The sequence below is a fragment of the Catharus ustulatus genome, chromosome 3, assembly GCF_009819885.2.
Source record: "Catharus ustulatus isolate bCatUst1 chromosome 3, bCatUst1.pri.v2, whole genome shotgun sequence".
NCBI lineage: Eukaryota > Metazoa > Chordata > Aves > Passeriformes > Turdidae > Catharus > Catharus ustulatus.
Genome location: NC_046223.1, coordinates 81,471,114 through 81,487,558, shown reverse-complemented (window position 1 = coordinate 81,487,558; position 16,445 = coordinate 81,471,114). Strand labels below are relative to the sequence as shown.

The following is a 16,445-nucleotide window of genomic DNA, read 5'->3' as shown; positions in this document are numbered from 1 at the left end:
GGGAGTCAGGACTCAGACCACAAATGAGAACACAGAGTGCCCTTCCTACTTAAAACAGAACAGAGGTAAAACATTAAAACTTCAGCCTGAGAAACTTCTAAAGCAAATTGTTCTACTTACCCATGGCAGTGCTGTAGGCATTTGGAAAGCTTTTGTCTATCCTCTGTCTCATGAAGACCCAGCTGTTGTTCTCAAACTTGCACTCTATAATTTTGTTGTCATACTGTTTGAGTTCTTTTGTCACCTGTATAAAAAAATTGTTTAGGATAAACAGATTTTTTAATTCACAATTCTTTCTTTCTTTTAGGCATAAATAATAGAAGATCAAAAGCTGCCTTACATTTTTCAGCAACATGCCTTCATCCTACACAAAAAAATTGCACAGAATACATCTCTATTTTAGATATGGTCAGCTACTCAACATTTTAAAAATACTTTTCAAATTTGCTGTCAATATTCAGCAATTATGTTATGCTAAAACATCAGCAGTGCTAACAGAGGGGGGAAAAAGTCACTTCTGGCCCAAATGCAAATAGGTTTCCATGGGAATAAACTGCTTCCAGTTTAAGTGCTACTGCCAGCCTAAGTGCACGAAATGTATTATCTATGTTTCATCAACCTTCTTTGTTGAAGGTCTCACAGCAAAATGTCAGATTTCAATACTGGAAAAAGCTTACAAAAAATCATTCCACTCTTTACATGACTGAGGTATTTTCTTTCCTTCTTTTTCTTCATTTGTCTTTAAAAATTAAGATTGTAACTTCAAAATAATGCAGACTTAAAAATGGCACATATTCTAAATCTCCTTCAGGTCTCTCTTTATTGATTCATAGATTTGCCAGCAGCCAATATCCTGAGCTATTTGTCTTTCCATGGGGCAATGCTGTGTGGTTTGGAAATGTAGTTTATATGCATTGGACTTTGTAGTTGTTTTGGCTACTTCATCCTATGCATCCTAATCTATGATACAATGCAAAATTTTCATGTAACCATGGTAACTTGAGAACCTTATCTAACGCTTTAACAATTTTACCCATATACTTCACTTTGTTCCAAAGAGCCTCTTCAGCAGTATAAAGCTGTATTTAACTGCTAGCTGCTGTGTTTAGTTGCTATAGTTTACCAATAAAAAGCTGTACAAGGTAATGTAACACTTTGGATTCAGGATCTTATGCATAAGCGCTCTCATAAAAAGGAGGTGGTTATTGCAATTCATTAGCATAATTTTTCACCTCTGTTGTCTACTTGATCCTGAGCAGTGACACGGGAATTTACTGTTGTCAGAGACGCAGATTTGAAAAAGGCCATGGCTGTCTCCAGACAGCTTAATAGCACATACAGTGGAAAAACCCATGAACCCCTTCTCCATTAACTCCCAGATAAAGACAATAAACTAAGGATGTGGTCCTGAGCATGGATCAAGTCCTCCTATACTGCACAGTGCAAGTTTTGATAAGTAGAATCCTAACATTGTTGGTATTTAATCTGAACACATGTGCTCACTCCTGGATAAGCATCCCTAGGACTCTACTTGTGAAGTGAAATTAGAACTTTAAGAAAATTTTGTAAAACTCACAACTGAGTCCTGTCCTGCTGCAGGACTGACAGAGTTTGACTCAAGTTTCCATGTCACAAACTATTCTTTATCCATTCCAGCACCTGCAAAGAGCTTTTTTCCTCAAATAATTTACTCCTTAAGTGAAGTTTGTGTCTTCTATTGATCATTAGATCATTAGACTCAGATTAGCAATCTTTTCCATTGCAGAATGCTCTGCACAGCACTGCACTTCTTCCATCTGCTCTGAAAAGCTACAGAGGTAGCAGTCCAGAGGTTTGACTGACACATGTTTATGGATGCAATATGTTTCATTAGGTGTATGCAGGAAAACACAGCATCCTCTTCCAGCATACTATGGATACATAAACCCAGGAAGAAACTCCTGGCTCTGCAGTGCCTTGGGAAGGTATATTAGTTTGAAAACAGCTGCCTAGGGGAAGTGGGGGCAGAAGGGAGTATGGCCACGTCCGATCTTCTGCCAAAGTAGCCAGACGTTAGAAAGATCACCTGATAGAGAAGGAAATGTATAAAATTGCAGGCAATGACTCCAACTAACTACCTATCTCATAAGGTTTTCTCAAGGCTTATCATTCTTCTAGTGTTCAGATGCTCAGAATAGCAATAAATTAGATGGCAGCTTTATCTGACTGTGGCAATTAAGCAATATTATTAACTATCGAGAGACTTGCTTGGCCATTCATTAGCAATCTGGAAGATGGATTTTTCCACAAAATATGAACACCTGCCAAAGCATTGACTTAAATGAATTTTCCCATTAGAAAACTGGTGATCACAGCCTTTAACAATTGCAAGTTGTAGTAATTACTTTACAAAGGAAGAAATACAGCACTCACTCTACCCAGTACTTTGTTAAGTGACCGTAGTCTTACAAAGGTATTTATTCTAATATAAAAGAACATTTTAGCAACTGCTGGCCATTTGACTAAAACTAAAAGTATTCTGAGCAAAACACACTCTCAGTATTAAAAAGATTCTTCCACTATCGCATCTTAGTAGACTTCTAAATGGGTATTGTTTACACAAAGGACGGAACAAGGCCACAGTGATTCTTGCATCCATAATTCACACCTTATATCTACCTATCACGCATATGCTACTTTCTGGTATTTCAGATTCAAAGTGGGACAGGGAAACCATCAAATATAACTGTCTAGAAGTTCCTTCTCTTTGGGAATTAATTCTGATCTCCTCAGCACAGTGTCTTCTCGATCTTCCCTTTGCAATATGTTCATCCCTCCTTCTTCCCTCTAAATATTACAGTCCATAGCAGTATTCAAATAATGCACCATCACTTCTCTTCCTGAGAGGTTCTTCTTCTAGCACTTCACAGAAGGTCAGCTAGGAATGATGACAGTTCTCAGTCAAAATGCTTATCCTCAGTGCTGGTACAGTGCCAGTGCTCCTGCCAGAGTGTTGATAAAGGGCCTTGAACCAGCATTCAGCAATTTTAAGACGGAAACTCCCACCACACTAAGGACTCCATGGAGCCTGCCTTAATTAAACATTTATTCCTTAGCCTATTTTCGGACAGCCATTCAGAATTAGAATCCCAAAGGATCAAGTCTTGGACACAGGGATGTCAGAGGTGGTATGCATCAGAACAGTAGCACCAGTAGCACTAGTCTGGGCAACAACTGTATCCTGGGCAAGGACAAACACCAACTTATACACTTACTTATTTTCAAGAGGAATGAAATTGTTCAGCAGCAGCAATGTTCACTGTTCCTGCCCGTACTTGATCTAATTATCGGGAACCAGCCTATTTGCCCAACAGAAATAATTTCCAAAAACACAGAGGAGCATCCTTTTGGAAGTTGATTCACTACATTACTGCTATGTGCAAGGTGTGATTGTAAAAAAATGGGCTTGAACTGCATCCCCATTTCAGCAATAGTTCATTATCAAATCAGACTGATGTAATACTAGACCATTGCCTAAGAATATCAGATTACATGATTGTATCTTCCCCTCCCTGCTGAGAAAGGCTTCCTCCACCCTCATCATCTGAGCCATCCACTGGGAAGAACTTCAGTGGCAAAAGCTTATTTCTTTTTCTGAAAATAAAGATAGTTAAGTCTTAGGAAATCTCTCGTTTTCCAGATTCCTTCTATCCCCTATGTTCTGAAAGAAAGGAAAAATATAGTTTAAAAAATTTTCAATATCTAGCCCATTTCAAATTTTCGTGCCTGACTGAATAATGGAGTCATTTTGAGATGAGTACCATGTTAAATCAGAGCAAAATGTGGAAAAAAAACCCAAAACCCTAATATATCCAGCTGAGAAAGGGAAGAAATCATTTAAATTTAATGTAGTTAGCTCCAGTCTTGTGAAGATGCCTTTATTATCTCTGCTGACTACCAAAAGCAGCCAATGCTTTTCTGTGTCTCTCCACAGGGCACTTGACTGCCAGACTGGTCCACATTCTGCTCAAACATTAGTCTCATCACCCTTAACCCCAAAGGAGAATGAAATTCCTGGGCAAGCTCCTACTCTATGTAAGAGGCACATACAATGCAAATTTAGATGTCAAGGTAATTAAGTTAGTATTTTAGAAAGCACGTCTACAACAAATAGGTTTAAACTTCACAAATGCATCAATTTTCCCTATTTTCAAGTTCTTTAGAAAGAAAAAAGGAGATAAGCCTTTAGATAAATGGAGACTTGGTTGAAAGAAGTCTTATATTTCCATATGCATGTTTTTTTTCAAAGCAATTGAAATTATTTCAGTTTAGTAAATGATCATAAATAATCCCCTTTAAAGAACATGATGTTTGTAAGCAAAATCTTAAAACATTCCATTTAAAAATTCTTTCTCTCTTTAAATGCCTTTTTGCTGCACTTTCCCCCCATTACCAAACACAGATAGAAAAACATTCTTCAATCCACCCATTTCTATTCTTACTCCACAACCCTAGCCAATCAGCCAATTTTTAAAGTCCCAGAAGAAAATAATAGTAGATGCAGAAAACCTTCACTTCCATGAGAGAAAAATGAGCAGCTGTTGAAATCTTACAAAATTAAGAACATCTTTATTTTCAAATACAGAATTAAAAAGTAAAAGGAACTGTAACATAAAGGCAGGACGGATTCTAAATGCAATGGGTTTCTATTTTCTATGAAGAATCTGCCTTTTTTATAGCTAGCATGAGCAATGAAGGCATTTTGATATGCTCAAATACACAAACTGCTTGTTTTCTTTTCTTAAACACAAGTTCCAGTGCCTGAAGGTGAGAAAAGTTTAGAGCTGCTACATAAGGTCCAGAAAGTAATTATTCCTCTTACTGATATCATAACTACATTTTCTCCATTAAGATACATTCCCACAGCCAAAGTGAACAAACAAGTGAAAGAGGCACATCCCAAAATAAATAATCAGCTGCGTGGTCATGAAGGAGAAACCTTTTAATTGCTTTCTAGTCTCCTACTGCAGGAAAACTGGAGTTCCACACCTCCCTTAAAATAAATCACATTTTTGTAAGAACTGTCCAAAACCATGATCTGTGCTAGCTCCCTGTCCTGAGGGTATTGGGATATACTCAGTCACAAATTACAGTCTAGTAAATAAAACCTCTACGGCAAAAAACCACATCTCGAATTCCAATTTCTGCATTAGTCTCCAATGCTGTGACTGTCCACAACTGCAAAGTATAATACACTTTATTTCCAAACTTCTCCAGTGGTGTTGAATGTCCAAGACAACAGGGAGAATTAAGCTGCAAACTGGTACTAGGACTCCACAGCACTAGGGCAACATCCGAAGACCAGGGAGATGCAACCACAACAGTAAGGGAACAGAAAGAAAAATTAACATGGGAATTTGAGGAAACAAAGAGGATCAAAACTTCCTGTAGGAATAGGATGGAGACAGAAAAAATAAAGAAGCAGCAGTGACAAAATAAAAACAACTTCTGAGGATAGAAAGATAAGCCAAACTCAAAGCAAGATCTCTTTCAAGACCAAATACAGTAATTTCACGATTATAAACCGCAGTGATTATAAGCCGCACTTTCGGTTGTTGGAAACTTTTTGTTCTTTGTCCATATATAAGCCGCACCTGATTATAAGCCACACCTTACAATACAGAGTGTGATAAAAGGTATCTATTCTATCACCATCTGTTGAGGGTGGGGCAGTGATCCTTATCTCAACGACAGATATTCTGCTAATGGGCCATCCATTGAAACCAGGCGGGGCATTGTTCTTTATCTTTTCACAACCCATCCTTCCTCCAGCGAGTCATTTTCTGCTAATGGCCCATTGAGTCCCACTGTGTGACTGATAAAATTATTGTATCCCATTGGAAGTTGCTCCAGCCAGGCGGAAGAGTCCAACATTTCTTACCAAGATAAAACAGGTTTTGGGACACTAAGGGAGCCCCTTTCTCCACTGGACTCCAGAGGAAAACTGGATTTCTCCACATCACCACTGGACCTCCGGAGGGAAACTGCACCTTCTACAGGAGCACTGCTCCAACTGAATCACATCTGTCACTGCAGGAGGATGCAGCCACCATTTAATGGGACTGCTACCAACACCCTGCCTGACACGGTGTCAGGTTGTACTCTGACTTTGTCAGGATTTGCAGTTTATTTCTTTGTAGTACTGTATTTCTATTTTGATTCCCCTAGAAAAGAACTGTTATTCCTAATTCCCATATTTTTTCCTGAAAGCACCTTGATTTCAAAATTACAATAATTTGGAGGGAGGGAGTTTACATTCTCCATTTCAAAGAGAAGCTCCTGCCTTTCTCAGTAGACACCTGTCCTCCAAACTAAAACAGTAACTTTTCATTCTTTGTCCATATATAAGCCGCACCTGATTATAAGCCGCACCTCAGGTTCGGAGCAAAATTTTAGTCAAAATGGTGCAGCTTATAATCATGAAATTACTGTACTTAAAGGTGCTGAACTCCAAGCACATTCACGTCAAACCAAGGCAATTGAGAGGACATGAGGTGTGAGACACGGGGATCCTTTGAAAGCACTCTTACATGTGATTGCTGGTGAGGTCATGAATATAAGAAATTGTAATGATTTGAGTGTGAACATCTGAGACAGTCAGTGGACATAAAGTTATTAGAGCCCCCAGCACTTACAGGGCACAGTCCACCACTTAGCATAGATCCCAAACTGTTCATTCAGTGCTTCTTCCTAACTGCTGGACTGTTTGTTCAGATGCTTTTGAAGAACTTTTTCCCCCATTCACATAAAATACCTCATGATTTTCACAGTCAAACATCTCAAAGAATAAAAAATTTACAAGATGGTTACTAAATGCCTGATCACATAAATCATGTACACCGAACCATGTGAATACTGTCTGCTGGATAAAGTTCATCAGTTAATCTGCTCTGCGTTTTTACTCAAGCCCAAACAGATTTTATAATACAGCTTAATATCTATTTCTTTATACAGTTCAAGAGATTATTTTATCAAACCATAGATTTCTTGCTAAACTAGACATACTGACTGTGTTTCCTTTTTAAGGAATGTATTGCCCAACAAATGGTTATCAGCTTGGGTAAACACAATGCAGTTAAGATGGTTATTTAACATTAATAAAGCCTTCTAAGTGCAGCTCTGCTGCTTCTTATGTACACAGGAAATAGAAATGCTCCGATTTTGAGATGTCATTCCTGAAAAGGAATATTAAGAAATATAAAATTTTAGCATTTTTGTTCATGCCTCATTAAACTACCAAGCATGTAGAATCACAGGAAAAGCAAAAAAGAAAAATCATGTTCCCAAATTACAAGGATGAAGTTTTTTAAAATTGTGGATTTTTTTTTGTTTGTTTTTGACTTCCAGTGTCTAGCACTCTCAGTTCATCTTTTAGTCTTTCTTTTTATCACATAATATTTTCTCAAAGAATCTCTCATTCTTACATGTAGCAATTAAAAATATGGATACTGTTTTCTGATACATATAATGGGTTGGAGTCCTGGGGTTTTCCTGGCAAGTGACAGATGGAAACATCAGAAATAAAAAGCCTTCCTCTTATCAGTGCTATTACAAGTTTAATGACTTTCAGTGCCAGCTGGAAATAGGTTTCTTAATGTATCCTGGAAGGTCTCCTGTACACCTGACCTTGCAACACCATTTGAACTATCTATAAGAAGCCAGTGTTTTCCTGGGCTTTGCTTTTGACTCTCATAGGAACAAGCAGGTAACTGCTAACTGCTTAGACCAAGATGTGGAAATAAACGTGTGTTTGCACAAATGTTTTGCTCAATGATCACTCTTCAATTTTTATTTTCTTTTTTATTACTTTTATACGTCTCATTTTACTCAATGGTCAAGCTATTTGCCACAGCAAACTAATAAATTCTTTGAACACTTTTGGGCATTTTAACCCAGGTATCTACATTACAGTAATTTCACGACCATAAGGCGCACCGGACTATAAGCTGCACTTTTTTTTTTTTGCAGCGAGGCTCCACCCCCAGCTCCCCCCACGCATTTGCTGGCCGAGGTCCCACCCCAACCCGGCAGCCATGGGCCCCAGGCCCGCCTGGACCTGGGAGGGGCGGCGCCACGGGCCCCCGGGCCCGCCTCCACCCGGCTGCCGTGGCACTGCCAGCTTCCCCCACGGCTCAAGGCTCACACTTCCAGGTGGCAAATGTTGCAACTTTGTACATCATATAAGGCGCACCGGACTATAAGGCGCACTTCTGGGTTCGGGGGAAAATTTTAGTCAAAAGGATGCGCCTTATAGTCGTGAAATTGCCGTACTCAAAGAGCAGCTGACCTTCCTTCTAGACACTGCCATCTCCACCTAACTCCTGAGAGAACTCTAATGCTTTAAAAAATCCTGCTTTCTTTTAATCATCATCAAGGATAGGATGCAGAGATTTGGGTGTCCATACACATCTTGAACAGTTAAATGAAACAAAGTAATAAATGATTGTCCCCCTAGATCGATATCCCTTGCCCCTGCGCTCTAATCATCACAGGTCTCTGGATTAAAGGAAAAAAATCTGTACGTCTCGTGTAAAAACTGAGAAACGGAAAAATTCTGTGCTGGGGATTTGTGAACTTGGCATAGCTCTGCTGTGATGAGCTCTTAAATAAAGTATTTTTGAAAAAGCAGCTCATATAATTCTGACCCTCAGCATGCTGATGAAAGAGCAAGAAACTCTCAGGGGAACTGCAGAAACACCCAGGCATTAAGAGAGCAGCGACACAGCTCTCAATGCAAGTTGTCAGTGTGACCTTACTGCAGAGAGGATTTGTGTTTGGTGCAAACAGAGCTTCACCTGCTCTACAGCTCGTGAATTTGTAGGAAGAGGTAAAAACAACGCTCTGCAAGCACCTGGGGTAATTTTGCAGAGGCCAAAGATGGCCACCTTGCTTTTGGCACATCATAAATAATTGTGCTAATAATAATGATCCCTGCAGCCAGTACTGAAACTTGAAAGTGTTTAAGTTCCAAAGAAAAACAGGCAGATGCAAGCATAGTAGAAAAATACTGCAGCAAACTGCAGAACTGTTCAGCAGATTATGCAAAAAACAAGCAAACAAACAAACAAACAAAATCCTTCAGTGAAGGACAAGGAATTCACAGGAGGTTTCTGAAGAAAAAGCCATCCCATAAGAAAGGTAAGTAAACGTACAAGGGATAAGAGAACAAGGATATAGACTGTAATCTGGCAAAAAAAAAGAAGCCAAAACAATAATATAGAAATTATTCTGTGAGAAAATATTTCCCTCACAGTCTGATACATTTTGAATACTGTACCTCTACTTGCCATGAGCTAGTTTGTGAAAGCCAGTCTTAACCCTCGTTTGTGCTTTGTTCACTCAGACAGCTTTTGCAAAAGGGAGCCTGCCCCAAACAAGGAGTGCTGCACAATGAGACACAAAGCTCTGGGAGGTAAGTTATACATTACTAGTAAAGAATATAGTTAGAAAACACCACTTAGCCCATTCATAAATTATTAATTTCTTAAGGCTTATTATTCTCAGTTTGCAAATGAGGAAGAAAAAGATAGTTTATGGCCACACCACTGGGAAAACACTTACCCCCCATTAGGTTCTCTAAACCCAATCTTAATTACTCCTCAGGTACTTACACTCATGTTACCAAGAAATCTTGTGACACAGGGCAGCTGAAATCTTGTTAATAATTTATCAATAGAAACCCAAACAAGTCTTCCAGAGACAAAGCAATGTTATCACTACTTTACAATCACTTTGGCAACACTATTCTTACATTTCAAAATAAATGAAAAAAACTTAGATGATTGTGTCAGAATAGGATGAGTTTTCCTGCCTTTCACATGCTGGAATTCACCTTGAATAGGATGGATTTCCACACCAATGTCTGTGCTTCTCTAGACTTTACAGGGTACTTTCTCATATTATTGTTTTTCATCTGTTCTCTGTACCTAAGCACCTGCTATTGTAGGAGACTAGTTTAATCTTGTTTTACCTGTACTTCTTACACCATACAAGGGATTCTGTCACTGGCTGTCACACAAGCAGGGATGGGCCAGAGGGAGATTCCACAGGGCTGGGCTATCAGGAGCTTCCCATCAACCTTTCTGGAAGGAAAAACTACTTTTACGAGTTCAGACACTATCTGATGGCTATTCATGTGGGATCCAGTTCTACAAGCTCTTATCCTTGCAAGTTATCTGTCTTTGAGCAGCTTCAGAAGATCAATTAGCCCACACTAGTGTCAGCAGGATTGGGCCCTAAACCTAATTCTCGTTATTTCTTATCTAGCTTCTGAAATGTTTCTAGAAACCATGCGTTTATACTCTTTCAGAAAGATGCCAAATCATATCAGGATACACCAAAAAAAAAATTAAACTAGAATCTGAAGTATCAAGTAATGGCAAGTGAGTCTTTTACACCCACTTTTACTTGTAACAACACACAGCTTTCAAATTACAGCCATAAAGAATCATATTCTTTTCTTCCATTTAGAACCTAAATAACCACTTCCTTAAAGTATTTTCCCCATAAATCAAAATTCACCACCAAAAACAACTGTGTCAACACTATAAGGAAATTTGTTTGCTGTGTTAAATTGAGCTTCAAAAGCATGAACTGAACATACATTTGTGATCACAAGTAATACCTCTTCTTATATCCATTCAAAGTGTTTACCTTATTACAGCTTATTATAAATGTTCTGTCTAAAATGCAGCAGCATGACTGCTCCATTTCCAGGCCTTAATTTTATGATAATCATATGTAATATATTCATAAGTCTACTTCACTGCCTAACAAAGCCCAAACTGGTTTCTTAGCAGATCTGCCTCCCCCATGGTTCAAATTTCTTTGCTTCAGAACATTACTGAAAAACAACATTAAGAAAGATATAATCAAAATCTTACTTTGTAGTTTCCACTCTAGTAGGCAAACAAAGGAATATATCATTGGAGGCTGAATTTGGCATAGTGATTTTATCAAATACTGGTATCTAAGTGATATGTAAATTATTAAAGATGCTATGCAAGCATTATTAGAAAAATGGGGGTAGGGAGCAAGATTATAAATTTATAAATACTTTCAACATCTAGAAACCCTATTAATACTTGAAAACACTGAGACTGTACAGAAAGAATGTGCAGATAAACTAAGACCAGAAATAGCAAATGTGCTTTTAATCTCCCATATTTAATGTTTTAGTTTTTACATAGAACATATTTACAAAAAATACTAACTTTTTTCCTTCACAAATTTCAGAGGCAATTCCTAGTTACTCACAAATCTGACACTTGAACATGGAGAGATTTACAGCACTTGAAGGAAATAGAAATTCTTTTGATACCCATCTACTCAATTAGACTGAATGGTTTGTCATTAGCCAAGTCTCCTAAGAAGCAAAGGGTTGAACCAGAGAGGAGAGCTCAGTCTTGCTCATCCTAGCTTTTACATGGTACATGTAATAGTTTTTCTAGAAGAATGTCAGATCTTGAAATCAGACAAGTCTCTTACAGCAGAATATCATCTTATTTTTTAATGGGATTTTCAGGTTTTGTATTTGTATTACGCATTTGAGCTGGTTTTGGCTGGAGTAGCATACATTTTCTTCACAGCGGCTGGCATGGGACTGTGTTTTGGATTTGTTCTGAGCATGAGGTTGATAATACAGAGATGTTTTTGTCACTGTTGAGCAGGGCTTACAGAGAGCCAAGGCCTTTCCTGATTTTTGTTCTGCCAGACTGGTGGGGAGGCTGGGAGGAGGTATAGCCAAGACAGGTGACCCAAAGTGACCTAAGGGACATTCCAGACCATGGAACATGGTACTCAGTACATAAGGCAGTGGAAGGAGGAGGAAGGGGAGGACGTTTGCAGTGATGGTGTTTGTCTTCCCAAATTCACCACCAGGTGTGGGACCCTACTGTCCTGGGGATGGCTGAACACCCGCCTGCCCATGGGAAGCAGGGAATTCATCCCTTGCTTTGCTTTGTGCGCGGCTTCTGCTTTCCCTAAGGAACTGCCTTTATCTCAGCTCGTGAGTTCTCTCCCTTTACCCTTCCCATTCTCTCCCTGATGCTGCTGGTGGGGGAGTGAGAGAGTGGCTGAATAGGGCTTGACTGTTGGATGGACTTAAACCATGACAATAAAGCACAAACTTTTATTTTTGTAATACATGACAAAAAACATTAAACTACAAAGATTTTTAATACCCTGCTGTTTTGAGGGGGCATTTTTACACCTGATTGCCAAGGTTGGACTTCACAACCCTGCTGATTCCACCTTTATTATTGTAAATAATGAGTTTAAATAGGATGAGTTTTAGGTGACTATTAGAACCACATGAATGAGGAAGTTGATAACTGCATTGATGAAACACTGCAACAATACAGAACAAAAGCCAAGAGGAACCAAACGATAACAGCAACAAAAATACAGTAATTTCACGACCATAAGGCGCACGTCTGGGAGTCGGCAAATTTGCAACTTTGTACATTATATAAGGTGCACCGGACTATAAGGCGCACTCTTTTTTTTGCAGTGAAGATCTGTGCCACGCACAACAAAGTAACAATTTACTAACAGAATTGAGCAATTGTGGAGTTCGCTGGCAGGTGCTCAATTTGCAAACATTTTTCACAGATTGGTGTAGCCTTTAAACGCAGCCCCAAGCGTCCTCCCCATGCGCAGGCCCCAGCACTCCCGCCCGCCCCCGGCTGGCGAAGCGGGGCTTGGGGCTGCCGCAGTTCGCAGTGGTTCGGGGCTGCCCGCTCCCTCCCTTCCCGCGCGGCTCCTGGTGGTCGGGGGCTGCCCACGGCTGCCCGGTCCTGCCCATCCCGCGCGGCTCGGCGCTCCTGTGGCGCCGCCCCCCCTTGCAGCTCGGCTTACGGCTCGCACTTCCGGGTTGCAAATTTCGCAACTTTGTACATTATATAAGGCGCACCAGACTATAAGGTGCACTTCCGGGTTCGGACCAAAATTTTAGTCAAAAGGGTGCGCCTTATAGTCGTGAAATTACTGTAACCTCAGCAGTGCTATGACATCAAAATAATAAAGCAAAGATGTGTTGGGGAAAAAAGCTGCAAAAGTCATGTTAGGGATTTTTCATCCTTTTAAGATTTCAATTAGAAGGAAAATAATCTTTTTTTTTCCCCATTACAGATAATACACCACAACAAAAAGATTAATAGCTGCTGACTTAACGCAGACTTTCAAAAATTAGCTTTGATCAAAGGAAGTGCTGTAGTGAAAGTCAACTGCTCTAACCCACTTCTCATCTTCCTTTATAGCATTGAGCTGGCATGAACTCCCTCCCGTTTCTTGAATGGTTTCCTTTAAACTTCAAAGCCTAACTGGCTTTGAGGCTTAAGACACAGAAAGCTTTTCCCTTCTTCTTCAAAAGCAATTAATGACATGATGTATAATCTGACCTACAATCTAGTATCTAAGCACACAGGTCTTCTTGATCATTGTCGGGCTACAGAATGTAGGAGGCTCGACAGAGAAGTTAATCGTGGCTCAGTAACTGCAAATGGTTTTAGGGTGCCTGCCAGCTGATGAGGTCAGCCTGCTGAAAGAAAGGTAAGCAAGGGCTAATCTATCAATGGCACAAATTTGTCAATAAATAAGGCCATAGAGGGATTCTTACTGCTCTACCTTTCATTGCAAGCTCCTCTTTCCTTTCCATGTCTCATTATTAATGAGTCTGCAGAGTTCGGAAGCCAGATTTATCAGGACACCACAGTAATGGATTTGGGGTAGGGCAACACAGACTGCAGTAATCATGAGGCAGAGGAATGGATAGATCATGGACTTTCAATAGTCACAAATGTCTGCAAAAGATATAACGGATTTTGCAAGATGTGGTTGGAGAAACCTAAAAACTTCTTGGTCTGTTTGCGCAGCAGTGCTTCCAGCCACATGAGTAAGGACTGAGTTTTTGTTTTACTATCAGCTAAAAGGGATTGCAACTTTGAATGGTGAGTGCTGATAACAGGAAATAATTAATGGTTTAATAGCTGCTCCTGACAAAGCCCTGAGAGATAGGAAATCTGGGAAAGCCCACTGTGCATGACCACAGTTTTCATGGCTTTGTCCATACATTTTGTCATCCTACGTGGGATCAATAATGAAGTAAGCGAGCAACAACATTTAGTCTACATACTTATTTCATTAAATGACTTCACCCACTTGGTCTGCAAAAGCTAAGGCAAGCAAAGCCAAGAAAAGTCTCTTGAGTTTTCTAACCGTATGACATCTCCAAGGAAACCTTTGTCATAGTCTCCCACAAAGATCTCTGCATGGGCCAATGCTTAAATTCCCCAGAATCCTGAGCCTAATTTGAGTGCTCTGCTCAAGTGCCACACTTGTATTTGAGCTGCCATCCTCTCCTACCTAAGACCAAGGACCAAAACAGCTTTAGTTCCCTAACCAATACAGCTGAAAGTATTTGTTTTGTTTTTCACATGATGAAATAGTATTTCAAGTAGCATCATAAGCCCTTTCTAGAGACATCTAGTGAAACTAACAATTCCATCCAGGAAAAAATAAATCCTTAAAGGCTCTTCCCTAGAAAAACAGAGATAAGAGAAAGAAAAACGAGGTAACAGCAATGGCAACTCTATAAACCTGCTGTCCAATAATCTCAAAGTGTATTCTTATACACTTGTAATGTGTGTAAGTAACTTGTAATGTTAAACTCATTGCATTAGTACGCTTTAGATAAAACAGCTTTATACACATAATTCTGCAGTTGAGAAGTCCAAGGTAAAAGGGAGTTGATTTGTCAGGCAAGAGTGCACACACTGGGGAAATTAATGAAAAAGTCTTGGTTTGTAGTTTCCTGCTATAACTACTAGCACTAATTACTAATTAGTAATTAGTTAGTACAGATTTTTCCTTAAAGTTCTGAATGAAATATTAACAAGGTAGTAATTAAGTAATTCAAGGTCTGTTTGCTTTAGTGTTTGCATTAGCATTAACTTCAGTGTTGTAAATCCAAAGCCTGACTCACTGATCTATAAACATCCTTGTAAATTAATCAGAGATGTCCTTTACTTTCCTTCTATTGAAGTAAAATTATTCTGAAACCCCCTTCTATGCATTAATGGTATCTAAAGTGTAACAGGTGGAAAGAAATGTAATGATGTAGTAAAATGCAATAATTGTACCTTGCATTATTTTCTAAAAGAACAAAAACATTCTTGTCTCTAATCCTGCTTTTGCATATTCCTTTACATTGCTTCTATTACACATCAGCCTCTTCCCTACACCCCAGAAAGGTTTAAAAGAAATGCTGTAACATGTAGTTATCTGCTCCTGCAACAATCACCAATCAAGCATGGATAACCATGACCCACTAACGAAATGAAGCAGAAGCTGAGTTGCACTAGTGTGTATTTCTGTTAAATTACACCTGGGTAGGTTAATGTATAAGACCAATGGGGCATTTTATTTCTTGTGTGGTGAGCAGAAACATGCAGGCAATGGGCAGCTCCTCAAGGCAGTGAGGACCACGGTCATTATTAACCACCTCTGCAAGGGGCAGGAGGGTCAAGAGCTCTGTTTGGCTAGAGCCTCACTGCCTCCCACTTAAACCCCCATCAGGGTCTTGGCTGACCTAGTGAGAGTCCATGGATGGCTTCTGCACAGTTAAGTGAGACAACTGGCTTCCAGCAGACCCCAGGTCATTAATTCTGTTCTGAAACAATGCTGACTTCACTACTTCATGCATGAAAAATAGAGAAAAATCTCACATCATTGCTGGTACAGAATCCAGCATGGCATCTCATGAATCTAACACTGAGAACATGCTCAAATATTTTTTATTACAACACATTAAGCTAAAATCAATAGATTCATTTACTGAAATGGATTTAGTACTTCAGCTAACCACGGGAAAGTAACACTTTTTAAAAAGAAGTGACATTTCATTATAGCATTTGGTTGTAAACTCACTGGCAGAAATTTTTCTGTATACCAATTAAACAGTAACTCACTGAAGTTAGTAACATAAAAAGCAATATTGCGTATTTACAGTTCCCTTCTCAGTAAATGAAAACATCTACAGTGCTCAGCAATACATATAAAGTCTCTGCGCAATGGTTCTAACAATGCTGCCACATCTCTGATCTTTTCAAATATTTCTGAACTATTTTCCCCAAAGATATAATAGGGTATTGTCTCTACAATCAACCTTTTTTTTTTCATTTGGAGAGAAGCAGAAGCGGCATTTTGAAAATTTCAATCTGCTGAAATATAATAGCACCACTGAGTTCTGTTGTTCTTCACTTTTATTCTCACCATGCTAGAAAGATAAAAATGCAGTGGCTTTACTACTGTCAAATAAAAACCAAATGAATAATGGTTTTGTTGACCATTACATAACAAGCTACTGCATCACTATTAGTCAATTGAGTTTTAATATATATTTCTCT

The 16,445-nt window shown here is 39.2% G+C and overlaps 1 protein-coding gene across 1 annotated transcript in view; it reads right to left on the bottom strand.

Moving 5' to 3' along the window:
* Nucleotides 1–16,445, bottom strand: part of RNGTT (RNA guanylyltransferase and 5'-phosphatase) — a 176,002-nt gene that overhangs the window by 5,263 nt on the left and 154,294 nt on the right. The window contains exon 15 of the mRNA XM_033055808.1: nucleotides 121–244. Coding sequence (XP_032911699.1) covers nucleotides 121–244 — 124 coding nt within the window. The remainder of the gene's footprint in view (nucleotides 1–120; nucleotides 245–16,445) is intronic.